The sequence below is a fragment of the Helianthus annuus genome, chromosome 7 (genome assembly GCF_002127325.2).
Source record: "Helianthus annuus cultivar XRQ/B chromosome 7, HanXRQr2.0-SUNRISE, whole genome shotgun sequence".
NCBI lineage: Eukaryota > Viridiplantae > Streptophyta > Magnoliopsida > Asterales > Asteraceae > Helianthus > Helianthus annuus.
Genome location: NC_035439.2, coordinates 11,074,909 through 11,092,772, shown reverse-complemented (window position 1 = coordinate 11,092,772; position 17,864 = coordinate 11,074,909). Strand labels below are relative to the sequence as shown.

General features: G+C 39.5%; 2 protein-coding genes across 2 annotated transcripts; both read right to left on the bottom strand.

The window, feature by feature from the left end:
- Window positions 1-3,892: 3,892 nt before the first annotated feature.
- Window positions 3,893-6,097, bottom strand: LOC110914272 (subtilisin-like protease). Its single transcript, XM_022159072.1, has one exon. The coding sequence runs from the start codon at window positions 6,095-6,097 to the stop codon at window positions 3,893-3,895; it is 2,205 nt and encodes a 734-aa protein (XP_022014764.1).
- Window positions 6,098-6,547: 450 nt separating this feature from the next.
- Window positions 6,548-9,098, bottom strand: LOC110912557 (subtilisin-like protease SBT1.5). Its single transcript, XM_022157307.2, has 2 exons — window positions 7,740-9,098; window positions 6,548-7,648 (listed from the first exon to the last, which is right to left on the bottom strand). The coding sequence occupies exons 1-2, from the start codon at window positions 9,091-9,093 to the stop codon at window positions 6,648-6,650; spliced, it is 2,355 nt and encodes a 784-aa protein (XP_022012999.1). The 5' UTR covers window positions 9,094-9,098; the 3' UTR covers window positions 6,548-6,647.
- Between the last annotated feature and the right edge of the window lie 8,766 nt (window positions 9,099-17,864).

Genomic DNA, 17,864 nt, shown 5'->3' with positions numbered 1-17,864 from the left:
TTTTAAAAACAATTGAATTGAATATGGGTTTGAGCCCATTTATTTAATATTAAAAGTTGGTGTTGTTACAAACTCTGAAATTATTTCCTAACTATGATCCTGATGAAAAAACAAATTTCCGCTGCGTATCTAATAAACACCGATACCATCTTGACTAGCTCGCAACATCCGCTCCCAGGGTGGGGTCGGGGGCCGTGGCAGTACGTATGAGCTGTGTCGGAGTAAATCATACCTATGTTGTGGGGAATCGGTATATATATTGCTTGCGTCGCCATAGGAGCTGTTTCTCGCAGCTTCGTCTAACCTCGCAGCTTCTTCTAGCCTTTGCTGTACTTTCTTTGATGTAGGCCGACCGCAAGTATTTTGCTGGACAATCGGTGGTTTCTTAGTTGACGATTTCTGGGTTACGACCGCTTTTATCATTGAAAGCAAACTTTTTTTCTGAGCGGGGGATTGCGACTCTAATTGTTGCCGCACAATATTGAGCTCTGCTACAACATTGACTTCCTCATCTACCAGTTTGCACGGTAGTAAGTCAAGCTTACGCCAGAATACATCAACGTCTTCGAGTTGTATCTTACGCTCTGCATAGTTAAGTCAATACAGTGTGAGAAACAGCTAAATCATACTAAATAAGAAAAGGCTTGTAGGTTTAATATTTTTTACCTGTCCATTTGTACTTTTCCAGCCTACAAGCACACGGCAACCCACAACTAAGCCACATGTGGCAACCACATGATGCGTTAAGTTTCTACAACACCTCCAGCTTCCTCGTTAGCTCTCCTTTCAGCAAATCAAGTGGTGTATGGGAAACCATTCCACGTAGGTTGTTAAACAGTGGGTGTCTGTGATGGTTCATTTTCGATGCTTTCGGTGAAACTTTTTTGTATTTCCCCTAACTTCAACTATATCAATGACGCATCTTGCCATTCGCTCCAATGAACTCCCGCGCGTAACGTATCTTTTAAAATTTGCTTGCTAGCTCTTAAATCTGTTGGTGGTGCACTGTCCAAAGTTGCGACACTTATTAGTCCACGCACAAACGAACATTTCTTTATAGTCTTTGAGCCAGTTTTCTTAGACATAATTAAAGACCCCTGCAAAAATAAAATAATGAAATGTAAAAGCGTGTGTTAAATAAAATAGATTGGGTGAGTCATTTGTTGAAGGCACACTTACTTTCCCGGTTGGCAGCCACAAGTCGGTTATACAATTTGTCCAAGTTGTACTTGTACATGGGCTCTGAAGCAGAGTCGCACACTCTTCGCTAGTACGACAGAAATTTCTCCCACTCTAATTTATTGAACCCTTGCTTGCAATGTTTACATATATTTTGTTCGATGTGAAACCGGCATAGAAACCTAGATGCGTTCGGGAATACTTTAGCACACGCGTTAATTAGGACTAGCTCTCTATCCGTGACTATCACACGCGACATCATACATTCATGCAACATTGACTTGATCCACTTAAGCACCCACACGAAGTTATCCCTTCGTTCTTTGTATGTTGTAGACGTAAAACCCACAACCTGGACAAATGGCATGTTGTAGATGTTTGTTTTGTAGGTCGCGTCGATCAATAGCACGTGCGGTAATGCACGCCACATAGTGATTGAATGAGGATGAACAAAGAAAAACTCTATTACGACATTTGTTTTGGGTTCCTGTCGGGTGTCGTATAATGAATCAGTTTTCATGCAGCATGCTTTCCGGTGCCTGCATGGGAGTCTTTCCGTCCATCAGTGACGCTCTAATTTTTTGTACCGCATTTTGCACGTCTTATGGAACATGCAGGTTGTCAGGAAACTACTTTCTTAGGGTTTGAAATATGTTACGTGGCTCCATGTTTTGAGCAGTTAGTTGCTCCACTAGCTTGTATTCGACTTCAGTAAATCTTCGCACAAAAGCATGGCCCAACAGACTCGTCGTAGGTTCGTGGTTATGATTCGAGTTGTCCACTGTTAACTCCCACATGTCATTCGTCACGTCCCGCATAACGAGTAATGAAATGGGCAATCAATTTTTTTGCTGCCAGCTTTCCTAACTGTTTCTTTACTACGGTGCTCACCACTACGGTCGCACACAAGCCATACCATCCCCGTACTACCACCAATATTTTTCGATCGACGGGTAACAATTACGTAACCATTCACCTTTCTCGTAGCTTGTGCCCAATTCTTCAAATCAGTTAGAGACATGAAATGCTAAAAAACAGTTAAGTTATTAACAATAGTAATATTAATAATTAATTAATAATAATACATATTTCAAGACAATATAATAATAATAATAATAATAATAATATTAACAGTAACAATATAATTTTAATAATAATAATAATAATAATAATAATAATAATAATAATAATAATAATAATAATAATTTTAATGATTATAATATTAACAGTAACAATATAATTTTAACAATAATAATAATAATTATAATAATTTTAATAATAATAATAATAATAATAATAATAATAATAATAATAATAATATTGACAATAGCTATATAAGTTTAATAATAATAATAATAATTATAATATTGACAATAGTTATATAATTTTAACAGTAATAACAATTATAATAATTTTAACAAGTATAATAATTATTATAATATTAAGAATTATAACAACAATACAAATATTAATAATAACAATACTAATATAATTTTAACAATAATATTAATAATAACAACAACAATATAATTTAACAATAATAATTATTATTATAAGAATAATACAAATATTAATGTGATAACTCCTGAATTTGAAACGGATTGCTTGGGTTAGATGGTTGATATTCATCATACAGTGGTGTGTTACGAGGCTCATAACCGTATCCACCGTATCCTCCGTATCTATCCGAACTATCTTGTTGCACGTAAGAAACTTCACCCCCTTATCCGTAACCCAGATACGATTGTTGCGTCTGGTAATATGGTTCATCAACAGGGGCATTCTCAGCACCGTATCCTACGTATCCATCCAGATTTCCTTGTTGCACGTACGGAGATTCATACCCGTATCTGTAGTCCGGATACACTTGATGTGCCTGGTAATATGGTTCATCACCAGGTGGAGTCTCGTCCAAGTCTGGCAACTGTATTTTTTGATGAACAGGGACGCAAGACACAACCTGCTCCTCCTCATTAGCATCATTTACTCCCCATGCATCGTTTGAATTGTGATTAAAGAAATAATTCCCGTCCCAATAATGATGACATTTTAACAATATGGTGTTTGATACAGAGGAAGTGAGTGTATACAGAGATGGTGTTTGAATTCGTAGGCAGAGATGGATGTCTAAATACACTTTTGAATTCATAATTATCAGCCTCGTATAGCTCTATACTCTGCGTATAGCTTTATTCACCTGCCTAGACAACATCGTATCAATGTTAAATATGTCTGACATAAGCTGCGTATAGATCTATATGCAGCGTATACCTTTTTGTACATACGCTTCGTGTACCTACCCCTTACCTATGATGCGTATAGGTCTATATGCAAAATAGAAGGGTAACCCTATACACTGCGTAGAAGGGTAGACCTATACGCTGCGTATAGGTCTAAACGTGTGTAGGCAAACCTTAAGTGTGCAGATAGCCAACCAAGGTATGCCAATACTTTCAGCCTAAGAAAAATAAATCATCCATTGTCAGTTGTTTGTTTATCATTTCCAAAAAGTAAAATGATGTGCTAAATTTCAACAACAATCACATTCATGGCTTGCGATTGTGCAAGTAATAATCTCATAACATTATCAAGAAATTAACTCTCTTGTAATGATTTAACAACATGAACACTTGTTCATTCAAATTCAATGAATTCAAGGTAGAAAATATGTGCTAATTGCAGCAATTGAATCTCCAATAAAAGCCATATATGTCTATTCACTCAAAACATATTTGACAGAAATGGGACTCCTAACCGAGTGCCATTTGGAGTTCCATTCAAGGGCCCCTTCAACAAACTGATTTGGAGGAGATCCTGCAGGGATGAATGTCACTTGGTATGACAATTTCTGGTTAACTGCCGTAAATATGAGTGTAGAAGGTGACACGGTAACACTCACACCTGGGGCTTTGACAATGTTCACTGTGTAAGATGAATTAGCATCCCCAACATTGGTCACTGTTCTCGTGTATGATTTTCTCACATTACCACTTAGTGTGATTGCGAATGAAGGATAATTTAGTTGTGCTTCAGGGATGCTTGTTAAATTTGAGCAAGAAACTTGCTTTTGGACGATGGTTGTAACTTGTGCACTTGAGTATCCTAATCCGCACAAGTAAGGTATGTAATCATCAGCTTGGATATCGAAAATGAGTCCAGGGTTATTAGCTTTTGATGGATTGACATGGCCAGCCCCAATAGCAAAAATGCTGGCGGGAAGCTCTCTTTCATCCTGAATTGGTTGGTTGTTAAGGTTGATCAGATCAGCAGTGGTCATGATAGCGGATTTGATTCCAGCAGGAGACCAATCAGGGTGTGCACTTTTCAATAATGCCGCTATACCACTAAGATGAGGGCAAGACATTGAAGTACCTGAAATAACATTAAAGGGGGAAGCTGTTGTTGTGTTATCATAAGTGGTAGGCCATGCTGCAAGAATGTCAACTCCGGGCCCAATAATGTCGGGTTTCAGAATTCCAGGACTTGCTAGATTAGGTCCTCTTGAAGAGAAAGCTGTCACTTGAGGAGCTGATTTATCTCCAATGACAGTTCCATGGAATATGACGGTAGCAACTGGTGATGAACTTGAACTCAAGTATTCCAGAATTTTGAGTCCATCTTTGTAATTAACATATGATACAGGGAGTACATGGGCTTCAGCTACAATACTAGCACCATCTTTCTGCGTGTTTGCGACTATCAAAGCAGCGCCACCAGCATCTTTTACTATCTTCCCTTTTGCGATTCTTCCTGTGACACCACCCCTCAGGCAAATAACTACCTTTCCTTTTACATCTGTACTGTTTAAAGATTCTGGGGTGTCGCAAAATGTGGCGTTTATATCGCCACTCATTCCCGGATATACAAGAGGCAAGAGGGTCTCTGGGAAATCTTTAGGCTGCGAAAGCGATTCGCCCGCTACTAACACCCCGTTTCCAAGTTTTACTGTAGCGGTTACCTTTCTATCAACTGTACTAGCACCAACTGTGAGAATCCATGGAGCCTCATTGGACAATGAAGAATTTAATGGCCCAGAATTTCCTGCAGAACAACTCACAAATATCCCTTTTTGTATCGCAGCAAATGCACCAACAGCGATCAAGTCGCTATAAAAAGGTTGGGATCGTGCACCAATCGAGAGAGAAAGCACGTCTACACCATCTTCAATAGCTGCATCCATAGCAGCTAACATATCACTCTCCCCACAAAGAGTCTTGTTACATACTTTATACATTGCTAAGTGTGCAAGCGGAGCCATCCCTACAGCAGTGCCATTGTCATTTCCTAGTGCGGTTGCTCCTTCAACAAAGTTACCAGCCGCAGTACTTGAGGTGTGCGTTCCGTGCCCCACTTCATCTAGCAGTGAACTGGTACTACTGCTAACAAAGTTCCTAACACCAATCAATTTGTTGTTACACCCCGCCACCTCACATTTTCCTTTCCATTTAGCTGGTGGAGGGCCAATGCCCGTGTCACTAAAAGAAGGATGATTCGGAGTAATCCCGGAGTCAAGCATGCCAATAATGATGCCCTTACCATAGTTTGAACCTTTCCAAAAACCAAAATTCTGGTGCAATCCCAAAAAGTTAGGAGTATGCGTTGTATGTAACGACAATACCCTTTCAGGTCGGGCTAAGATCGCCCCATCTATTTTTTTGATTTCGGTTGCTTGCTCAACCGTCAGTTTTGCTGCAAACCCTTTGAGTACGTTACGATATGAGTAAACCATCTGTGGTTTCTCATCCGAATCCCTAGCAATTCTGTGCAAGAATGTGTTGTACCAGCTTTCAAGGTCTTGGAATTTTGCAAATATGTGGTCAGGGGGAGGGCTTAGTTGGACAATATATGTTTCTGTTTGTTTTGCGACCACAAGTGAGAGGTTCAAAATGGTAGTGAAAGTGAGAAGTAACGTGATCATTGTTGAAGTACTTAATGATGGAATTAGTGTGGTGCATGTGTTCCATATTGTATGCATATATGTACTTGATTTCTAGGCCGGCAAAAAGTCTTTAGTTGAAGTTTAGTAATATTAATTCTTCTTGAACAAAATGCTTAGGTACCATCGAAAAATACAGAAATCAATCAGATGTCCACAAATGTCATTTGTTTATAGATTATAATAGATTATAGATTATTAGTAAGCCTAAAATCTTAATAAATAAAATATATAAATAAACTAAAGGTTTAATGAAAGCATACTAGCTAGTGAGATATCCGAATAATGTCTGTTTGCTCATTTGACCTGCTTACTAGCCCAAGAGCTTTGTAAATAGTTAGCCCACATGCATTTTTAATTACAGCCCAAGTGATTTTATTAAGCTGAACATTATGTATATCTTTAAACGATCTGAATGTGGTGAAACTAGTCTAAAATATTAATTTTCCTGGATTTTGATTTATTTTCGGTATTATACCGGAACAATTTTAGTTTTAATCATGTCACATAGTTCACGGATAGATGTACAATTTTATAACAAATGTTGGTGAACAACAACTATAGGCGACACAACATTATGCTTCCCATCACTCCAGATCAACTTACCCAATTGTGTCTCCATACTCCCCCATGGGCCAAGTTTCTTATGAGACACAATTTTAACCGTGTAACTTTGTTTTTCACCCTTTGCTGCAAACCGCATTGTCTGCGGCTCTATGGTTACATTGGCTCCTTTTGGGCTTGTCATGGTTGCATTGTAGGTTGATACACCTTCGCCCAAATAAGTTACGGTTCTTGTGACCACAACTTCTGCCACTGATGACCCTCTTGAACCGTATCCTATTGATATGGATGGGTAATTGATGTTCCACGGATTATTATGCTTTCGGTTGCACTTAACTGGTTTTGGGGAAAATTGTCTAATAGCTTGGGTTGAGTAGTTCATTGCACATAGAAATCGAAGGTAATCATTCGCTGTTATGTCATATACCAACCCTGGATCAACAGCCTTTCCAGGGTCTATATGGCCTGCACCCGTGCTCCATACGCTTGACTCGTTATACGATTGTTCATCTAGTAATGGCTTCCCTTCTGAGTCCTCCATATAGGCTGTGGTCATCATTGCGGATCTAATCATGGCCGGAGACCAATCCGGGTAGGCACCTTTTAGTAACGCGGCTAAACCAGACACATGAGGGCATGACATTGAAGTACCAGATAACATGTTAAATCTAGACCGTCGAGTGTCGGATGGTAATTCGCTTGGTGGCACATCCTTAGGCCATGCGGCTAGGATGTCCACACCAGGCGCTATTACATCCGGCTTGAGTACATAAACCGAATCAGCACTCGGTCCTCTGGATGAGAAGGATGCAACTACCGGTGCGGGCTTCACCTCGTTTTGCGTTCCTCGAATCACCATCTTAGCCATGGGATTTTTTGTAGAGTTTATATAATCAAGAAGCTTGTTACGTCCTGACTCGGTTATCAACATTCCAGGAATCGTATACGAGTCTGATATCAATCCTTCACCTAGTGGACAGAGATATAGATTTAGAAGTAAGTTTAATGGATGTATGAGCTAGCCCTTAAAAAAACAATAATAATAATAATAATTAATCACCTTGTGGAGCCACGTTGGCGACGATCACCCCAACGCCACCAGCATCCTTGACGACTTCACCTTTCTTGACTCGACCACTACCACCTCGGTCACAAATCACAATCTTTCCCTTTACCAGTTCTTCATCAAGTGACTCCGGTATGCAAAGGGCGGATTTAGAGTTTCTAAATTGGGTATTTGAGGCATCTTTTCCATGAATTAAAGGAAAAAATTGACTTGTGGGATCACTTTTCCATCTTCCACTAGTAACAGACGCCCCTGTGATCACAGTACCGTCATCCAACACCAAATCCGCCGGAAACCTCCTGTCGATTGTGCTTGCACCGACTGCTGTGATCCACGGTGCGCCATTTGTAACGGTCATTTCATCCGGCCCGTTGTTTCCAGCCGAAGCTGAAACAAGAACACCTCTTGCCATTGCACCAAAAGCTCCAAGTGCTATAGGATCAAGGTGGAATGGTCTACTAATGGAGCCACCAAGCGATATCGATATGACATGAACACCATCTTCAACCGCCTTATCTATGCCCGCGAGTATGTCTGATTCTTGACAGTTCTCTCCCCAACATATTTTGTAAGCAGCAATTCTGGCTTTTGGTGCAACCCCAACCGCTGCTCCTTTAGCAAAGCCAAAAAGTGAAGCATTTTGAACCATTCTTCCGGCTGCAATCGAAGCTGTGTGAGTCCCATGACCGTTGGTGTCTATACAAGATTTAACATCATTCGACGCGTTGATTATGTCGTTGCTTGCTTCATACCCAGCAGTAAAATATCTGGCTCCAATCAACTTCTTGTTGCAGAGATTTTTTGTGAACTTTTCACCTTCCATACACTCTCCTTTCCATTCTGATGGGATTGGACCGAGATCTTGATCATGGAAGCTTGGTTCTTCGGGTGAAATACCGGTGTCCAAAATGCCAATAATGACATTAGAACCGTAATCAGACTCCTTCAAGAGGTAATTCGGTTCTTTATCAACGAGCCCCATGAACTGAACCGACCGAGTTGTGTGAAGATGACGAATTTCGTCTGGTAAAACCGCCATGACGCTTGGATGTTCTTCAAGTTCTTTGGCTTCTTGAACAGTCAATTTCGCTGCAAAACCATGGAAAACATTTTTGTAGACATGAAGGAAGTCTTGATTTGGATTTTCATCAGTGGTTTTTTCAGAATTCATCTTTCTTGAACTCAAACTTCCAAGAGTTGCTTGATACCAATGCTCAACATCAGCGAAAACAGATGGTTTCGCCTCGTTTTGGATCCTTACAATGAAGGTTTTGGTGTCATCGAGCTGTGCGGAATTTGGTATGATAAAACAGATAATTGTGTAAATCAATAACCCAAATTTACCCATTGAGATTGAAGGAGATGAACGACAATTGAAGCTGCTTGTGTCATTATTTATAACCCATATATGCATTATGCATATGTTGATACGGTGGAGAAAAGCATGAACTAGTTTTAGGAAAAAACATAGAACATGTGAGTGAGAGCATGATGATATATCAGTCAAAATTGGATGCGATAAGGCAATGTTGTGTGCCTAGTGTCTATTTTAAGAATGATGATTATTAGCTGGATCTTGTCAATTTGTGAAAAATGGGTTAAACATGAGCTATGCTTTTTATCAAAATTTGCATAAAAGGACCAAATTGCCGCAAAAGTGATGAAAGACCATTAATGATGTATGAAATTTGTGTTCCCTTTTTAGCGTCCCTTTGCATGTTTTCCGACTAAATAATGAACGTAACTCACAAAAAATACCAAACGGCTTGTAGTTATCGGTATAAAAGTGAGATGGAAAAGTATTTTTCTCCTAAGATTAAGAGTTTTGAGACCTATTATGTACAAATGTCGTCATTGTCATCATAGTCAGTAAATCTCACCAATAGGAAAGCTAAGTTAATATTTGAAGAGGGTAAGATGTAGAAAGCCTTACCTCTACCCGGTAGGATAGAGAGACTGCTTCTAGTGAGACCCTTGACTCGATAGTAGTTTTGCATCAAGCCTTGAACATAACAGGGCCGGCTAAATGGGGGTGCATCATTTGATCTACACCATTTGATCTATAATCTAATGGTTGAGATTATAATGACAAAATTGTAAATAATGTTTACCATTAAAATAATTATTTTTTTAGATTAAGGGTATAAAGGTAAATAACATTTTTAAATTTAGAAACCCACATGCAATGCACATGCAAGTTCATCCTTCTTTTTTAAACGTTAATAACTTTTTGTAAGTAACTCTTTTTTAAAAAAAAAAAAATTATACCATAATAACGTGTCTTTTTCTTCTTTAATATGAATAACATATTGTTATACTTATATAGAGAAAAAAATTACATTTCGATCAAATGTTTTAGTCCATGGTGTTTTGTCTATGTTTATACAATAGGTGTTTAATTGTATTGTGATTCAAGGTGTTGTGTTTACAGTAAAACGCCATGAACGTATATAAGACACCATAACATTGCAAATAACGAATTATGATTTAAGTCATGGTGTTTTAGCATCTAGAATCTGTAACATTGTATTGTGATTATAGTCATGGTGTTTTAACATCTGAAATAGCAATAGAATCATTTTAGATGTTAAAACACCACAACTGTATTATGATTAAATTCATGGTGTTTTTGAAATTTTTATGGTGTTTTATACCTGCATAAATAACAAAAATCATTCCAGATGTTAGAACACCATGGTTGTATTATGATTCACGTTGTGGTGTTTTCTGGGATTCGTATGGTGTTTTATACGAACTGATGATTCAAAAAAATAATAGCTGATGATTCAAAAAAATAGGAACAATAATTTTCTTCGATCTCTATGATTCAGACGATAATGATTTATAAAATCTCTGAGTTGGTATATAAAACTAAATTCTTAAATAATTGTGATGTGTCCAAAATACAACACATAAATTACATCAAATGAGGCCTAAAATCAACTCTCTTCTAGTACTAATGTTGGAAAAAGCTTGAGTTTTTATTCCTTTTGAATAAGCAGGGGTAAATGAGCTTAAGAGAACAAAAGAAGCAAAAAGACATCAAAAACCAACATAAAATGCTATAATGAATGATTAACCAGCTTGTCGAGCCCCCGTCCACATCCAAACCCAATAAATAACAAAAACAGAAGCTTTAGCACGGGGCCGTGCTCACCTAGCATGGGCTGTGCCCGGTGGGAATTTGCTGCAGCAGAAAATGACAACAACAAAAGATTTCCAGAATCTGGAGAAGTACAACAAGTACTTTGGCCACGGGCCGTGCCGTTGACACACGGGGCCGTGTTAATACAAGTCTGACACTACAGTTAATGTAGAAGAGAGAGACTGATGGGCACGGGCCGTGCTGGATGTTCTATTTTCAGCTATAAATAGGGATGCTTGGTTCCACTTCAACTCATCCCTTAGCAACCCATTTCTCCCTCACTTGCCACCACTGCACCACCGCTATAACACCATCATCCACCACCATCATCCACCACCATCATCCATTTTCCATCTTTAGAGTGTGTGTAGTCTCGGAATCCAAGGTTGATCGTAAGAATCTTTGTCAAACAAAGGCCATGCTTGGCTAAATTCTTACATCAATTGGTGAAGACTTTTCTTTTATGTATTTCTTTTATTATTTCCAATTTTTGGCTCCTTTTTAATTGGGTATGTATTAATGATGTTAATAAATAGTTTTTTTATATTGAAGGCGAATTTACTCTATCATTCTTCAAATGTTCGTTGATTCAACATATTCATGTCTTTATGGTCTATATAAAGCATATTAATTGCCTGTAAAGGGGGTTAGAAGGGTAGTTTGGGTAATTTTATGTCTCTTTCAGTGTAAAGATCCTGCGAGAACCTGATTAAAGCCCAGTAACACCTCATGAGTTGGGGCAGGCATTACCCACCACGGGGGAGGTGCAAAAAGCTTGAATCCCTTATTCTTAAGCTTTTATTAAAACATTACACCAACTCCGCGAGGACGGTATCCCTGCTTACTCAGACCAACGAGTTGAGGGTGATCGCCGCCCCGGAAGAGGGGTCCACCACATTTTGCATTAATAACTCAGTTAATTATCTTTCAATAATCCAACCTCTTGGGATTGTATCCTTGCTGAGTCAAACCACTTGGTTGAGGGTAACGTCGCCTTGGAAGAGGGGCCTACTACTATAACTAAGATGATCTCTTAAAATGCCCAAAGTGCGGAAATCATCAAAAGGGTACATGAAAGATAAGTTGGATCCAGGTGATTCTTTCTTGTCTATCATTTTTATTTTATTTTTATTTTCTGTTTTTATCTTTTTATTAGCTTAAAAATCTTTTCTCAAAAGTTGATTCGGTTAGACGTTGACGATAAGCCGGTACTAAAAGCTCTTGTGTCCTTGGACGACCTCGGTATCTGGCCATTACTATACTACGTCCGCGATGGGTATACTTGCCCTAAGCGTGTGTGTAGAGTGATAGTGGCATCTCGTGTTTTATAAATTTAAAACTTGAAATCGGCGAGCAAAAAGACCTAAAAATAATAAAAAAATATACACCCGCACACACGTCATGTTTTTGACCCCGTTGACGGGGACATAAGGATTTTAAGGTAGCTTAAAATTAACGGCCTAATCAAATTCTAACACTTTTTCAAAACTGCGCGCTCGTTTTTTGATTTTTTTTTCTTTTTTAGTAGGTTTACACGGGGCCGTGCTGCTGGGACACGCCCTCCCAACTTTTTCTAAAAAAATTTGCAAACACCCAGATACAACAGAACTGAACACGGGGCCGTGCTCAACTTTCTATTAAATTTTTAAATTCTGTTTTTGATCCCGATGCTCGTTGTTCTTTTGGGTATCTTCCAAAACAATGGATTACTACTCAGAAGACTACACCTACTATATAGAGGATGATTATGAGGAACCTTATTGTACCATTTGCGGAAAACCCCATTCGGTACAATATTGTGACCTTTTAAACGACCATGAACCTCGTACACTACTCTAAGTTCTTCATACACCACTTATGAAGAACCAAGGTTTGAACTCCTAAAGTCAAGCTTTTGGGATACCAATCCGTTTGAAGATTACGACACTCCACCAATAATCATCCCCGAAGCCGCGAGACTCATAGAAAGTATGAAAAATCTAGAAATCTTACTTAAGAAATCTAGAGAAAAAGAAGAAGGTGTTTCTACTAAAGAGGTAATAATCGAAGAGGTAAAAATAGAAAAACAAAATGAAAAACTCATGCATGAACCAACTTAACAAGAAGGGAACTCTAAAATTGATGATTCTAAAATTGATCAAACTTTTTCAGAAATTCACGTTTTACAACCTTCTTTTGAAAATCATAGTTTGGTTTCTTCACATGCCAAGTTTTTAAAAGAGTTGAACACTTCTACTAAAATCGAAGAATTGGTAAGCGTCACATTAACAAATGATAAAACTTCGCTAATACAAGATGAATATCATGAAATGAACATAAAATCGGTACCATGTTTTTTCAAAGCATCTTTGTTAGTAATGTACTAATCGATAAAGATCTTTGCGTTAACATAATGCCTAACTATATTTTTGAAAAATTAGGTACAAGTGATTTTTCTCCTCTTAAAATTCCTGTTTTTCTCTCAAATCGTAAACCGATTACTACCAAGGGAATGGTTGGAAATGTCTTAATTCAAGCAAGCAAAGAGGTAGTCCCAGCCGACTTTGTCATCTTGGATGATGCTCCCCTCGTGTTGGAAAAACCATTCTTAAAATCCCATCAAGCCTTGACCCAACGGAAGCAAACCAACCTACCACTTCGATTAGGGGCGGATAAAAGGTATGTCGATCTTGACCAATTAATGAAATATCCAATTCACGAAGACGACCCCTTAATTGAAGATGAAGCGGAACCACCCGATACGGAAGAAGAAGAAGAAGAGTTCGTCGAAGAGGAAATTACCCTCGAGCAATCCTTTTCGGCCATCAACATTAATAAAGAAGAAAATAAGCGGTCTCTTGAAGACCCACCGCCACTTGAACTCAAGGAACTACCTAAAGGTCTAGAATACGCATTTTTAGACGAACTTGGTAAGTTCCCCGTCATCATTTCTTCTAAACTGACACTTTTTTAAAAAGAAAAATTAATAAAACTTTTAAAAAATCATAAAAATGCAATTGCATGGAGGCTCATGGATATCAAAGGCTGACCCGCCGCCGAGCACTTGTCACGTTTAGAAGATCCCGCTTTGGAGTCAACTCGAGAAGAACTCATCAACGAAATGTTCCCCATCGAATCTTTAGAAATGGTCGAATACCGAGAAGAACCATGGTACGCCAACTATGCTAACTACTTAGCTAGTGGCATTCTAGTAAAAGGTTGGTCACATCAACAAAGATCGAAATTCTTTGCCGATGTAAAATACTATTTTCGGGAAGACCCATATCTTTTTAAAATATGTGCGGATCAACTTATTCGAAGATGTGTCCATGGAAAAGAAGCAAGATAAATTCTTCGCCATTGTCATGAAGGATCGTACGGAGGACATCATGGAGTCGCAATCACCGCATGAAAGGTACTCGATTCAGTATTTTATTGGCCAACAATCCAGAAGGATGCTCATAATTGTATTCAAAGTTGTGATGCATGCCAATGAACAGGTAATATCTCTACAAAAAATGAAATGCCCCAAAAAGGCATTCTTATTTGTGAATTTTTTGATGTTTGGGGTATGGATTTTATGGGACCTTTCCCACCATCAAAAGGTAATAAATACATTCTTGTAGCGGTCGATGATGTGTCCAAATGGGCCGAGGCCGAAGCTCTCCCAACCAATGATGGAAGAGTTGTATTAATATTCCTTAAACGATTATTTTCTCGGTTTGGTGCTCCAAAAGCACTAATTAGTGATAGAGGCACCCATTTTTGCAATCATCAATTATACAAAATCTTAACAAAATATGGGGTCTATCACCGAGTTTCAACCGCTTACCATCCTCAAATCAACGGTCAAGCCAAAGTAACAAACCGAGGGCTAAAAAGAATCTTAGAGAAAACCGTAGGTCAAAACAAGAAACATTGGGCGGATAAGTTAGATGATGCTTTATGGGCTTTTCGAACCGCCTACAAAACACCAATAGGCACCACCCCATATAAGCTCGTCTATGGGAAAAATTGTCACCTCCCGGTAGAAATTGTTCACAAGGCCTATTGGGCATTAAAAAACGTAAATCTTGACCAAGACCTTGCCGGTAAAAATCAATTCTATCGATTGAGTGAATTAGACGAATTAAGAAATCAAGCATATTCCAATTTCGAAATTTATAAGGAACGAATGAAAAACATACATGATAAAATAAGTAAACCTAAAGAATTTCGGGAGGGGGATCAAGTGCTATTATTTAATTCGAAGGTTCGACTATTTCCGGGCAAACTTAAGTCAAGATGGACGGGACCTTTTCCATTACCCAAGTTTTTCCACACGGAGCGGTAGAGATTAACCCTCCAAACGGTTCGCCATTCAAGGTAAACGGAGAAAGGCTTAAACCATACCGAGGCTTCATTGAGGAGGAGGAAATTGAAATGGATCTTCAAGAGGTAGACACTTGATTTGTAAAACGATAAAACTTTTATTTAGTTATTTTGCATATTTTTCTTTTTAATCAACTTGTAGTGACCATTGGAAAGCATCAACCATGAGGATTTGAAGAAAAACAGGTAAGTACCGAAGGAACCACATAGAAACGGTCGAACACACGTGCACGAATTAAAAACTAACGATACTGGCAGTCTGAACATGGGGTCATGCCCATCTGACATGCCCCCGTGCCCAAACGCCTAGATGCAAAATAAAAATAAAGTTCGGCACGGGGCCGTGACCGACTGACTGTTGGGATATATAACCCTTTCAGTCTTCACTTTTTCAAAACACGACGACCCGTTTCCTCTGCAACGACGGTTCCTGTCGATTTTCCGAGAGTTTTCCACATTCGATCAATCAAATCCAACCACAAGGTTTGATTCCAACATCATTGAAGTTAGTGTAAAGATTTGCATGTAGTTTAACACCCAAAAATTTGTGTTTAATCTAGGGTTCTTGAACTAGACCCGTGTCAATCCCGATTTTTTGTCTAGATCTTGTTAGTAGTAGTTAGAAGTAGTGATTTTGAAAGTAAATGTTTGAACATTGTTGAGGAAATCGATTGATTCACACTGTTTTCACTAAACCCTTGTTCTTGACGGAAAATGTTAATATCGGAAGGGTAAACAAGCACTTTTTGTAAAAATGATAATGAGGGTTTCTTAATCGGGGGTAGGTGCTGCCTAGGAACTAAAAATTTCAGATTTTTCAAAGCCGGCTTGAAAACCTTTATTTTTGGATGAACAGACTCGTCGACACGGGGCCGTGCTGGTTCAGCACGAGGCCATGCCCAATGAAATTCTCCGACACGGGTCGTTCCCACTCAGCACGAGGCCGTGTCCGGAGCCCTGTTATCAAATTTTTACAATTTTTTCATACGTTTCAACTGTCTTACTGGTTCTTTCTTGCAGGATGGCTCCTCACAAGTTTCTAAGGTTCAAACCTGCTGAGATGGAGTTCCAAAACCGTTTCGAGATCTTGCAAGCTTGCCACGAAGAGCCGTGAAGACAAGTGTGCTCCGATACGCTCGAAGTATTGGGGCAGAGGGAAAGATATGACAAACTTGTAACTAGCCCGTTACGAATCTTTCTTGAGACCCAGACCCGGTTCGTACATGAGTACAACTTGGAATTTCTAAGCACCTTAAAGTTTAAACGGACCAAGCCGGACCTGTTTGAGTCAGACGCAGTAGAGTTTCGGTGTGGGGTGGTGTAGTATAGTGTCTCTGTCGCTCAATTAGGTGTTCATCTTGGCCTATACACCGAGGACGACATGGCGGAGCCTGAGTTTACTGATGCACTACGCGAGCTACCTGAGAACTTCCGCCAGACGGCATGGGCAACAATAGGAGATGGCCACAATAATCCCAGTTCCATGAAAAGCACAAAGATCCGCGACACACTCATCCTCTACATTCACCGGGTTCCCGAATGCCGATATTCTACGGGGGATGGATCGCAAGGTTGTTTAAAAACTTCATACAACGAACCCCATCGTCGTTCCACAGGGGTGTTAGCTTCATCAAGGTTGATCTTGCAATATGCCGCAGCAAGGGTCTCATCATCGATTGCCCCGATGGTACTATGCGCTTCAAAGACTCAAAGGGTCGTGTTTGGAATCTTAACGACCCGGATCTGATTTTGGCAATCGAAGATATACCCAACCGTCCTCGTCCCGGTCAATTCCCGGGATCCTCATCCTAAGGAGGTGCCGACTTTCCTGACTTTACTAGCTGATATAACATTATGCAGGAAACCCTCCAAGTCTCGAAGAATGCTTTCAGCTTAGGCCAAAGCTCGAGCACCCGGATCGGAAGCATGGAACGAAGCATCCATTCCATGCAAAACGACATTACCTACATCCAGGACCATATGGTGATTCGAGGCGATGAGGAGGAGGAGGAGGAGGATGAGGGGCATAGGATGGACTCGAACTAGGCGACCTTGGTGGTTGGTGGCATGGTTCGCAAGCAGGTTAACCTTTCTTACCCTTTGAACAATCGCAACACTTCCTCGAGCTGCCTCCCGTTCTGAACAATTTACTTTCTGTTGAACTACTTTAATTTTCTGCACTTTGTTTTTAGTTTTTGTGATGTGGTTGTGGTTTAACTTTGAACAATGGTAATTTAGGACTTTATGATGGTTTTTGTATATATTGTGTTGTGGTAGTATTGTAGAGAGCAGGTACAATATGAGGCTTGGACACACTGAGCACAGTGGTCCATAAGCCCGAAAAACAGGAGCAAAACGTCGAAAACCTACATTTTTTACTAAAACAGACGTGCAGCACGGGGCCGTGTCCACTCAACACGCCCTCGTGCCCAAGCCACTGGTGATAAAAGTTTTTCTCAAAATAGTGACACGGATCGTGCTCACTCCACTGTAAGCTTTCTAGAAACCCAGTCACTGGCCATTTGAGCACGGGCCGTGTCCATCCAGCACGCCCCTGTGCCCAGTGCCCAGTAACTGAGAATTTTTGTTATTTTCCGCACTTTTACATATTTAACCTAAATAAA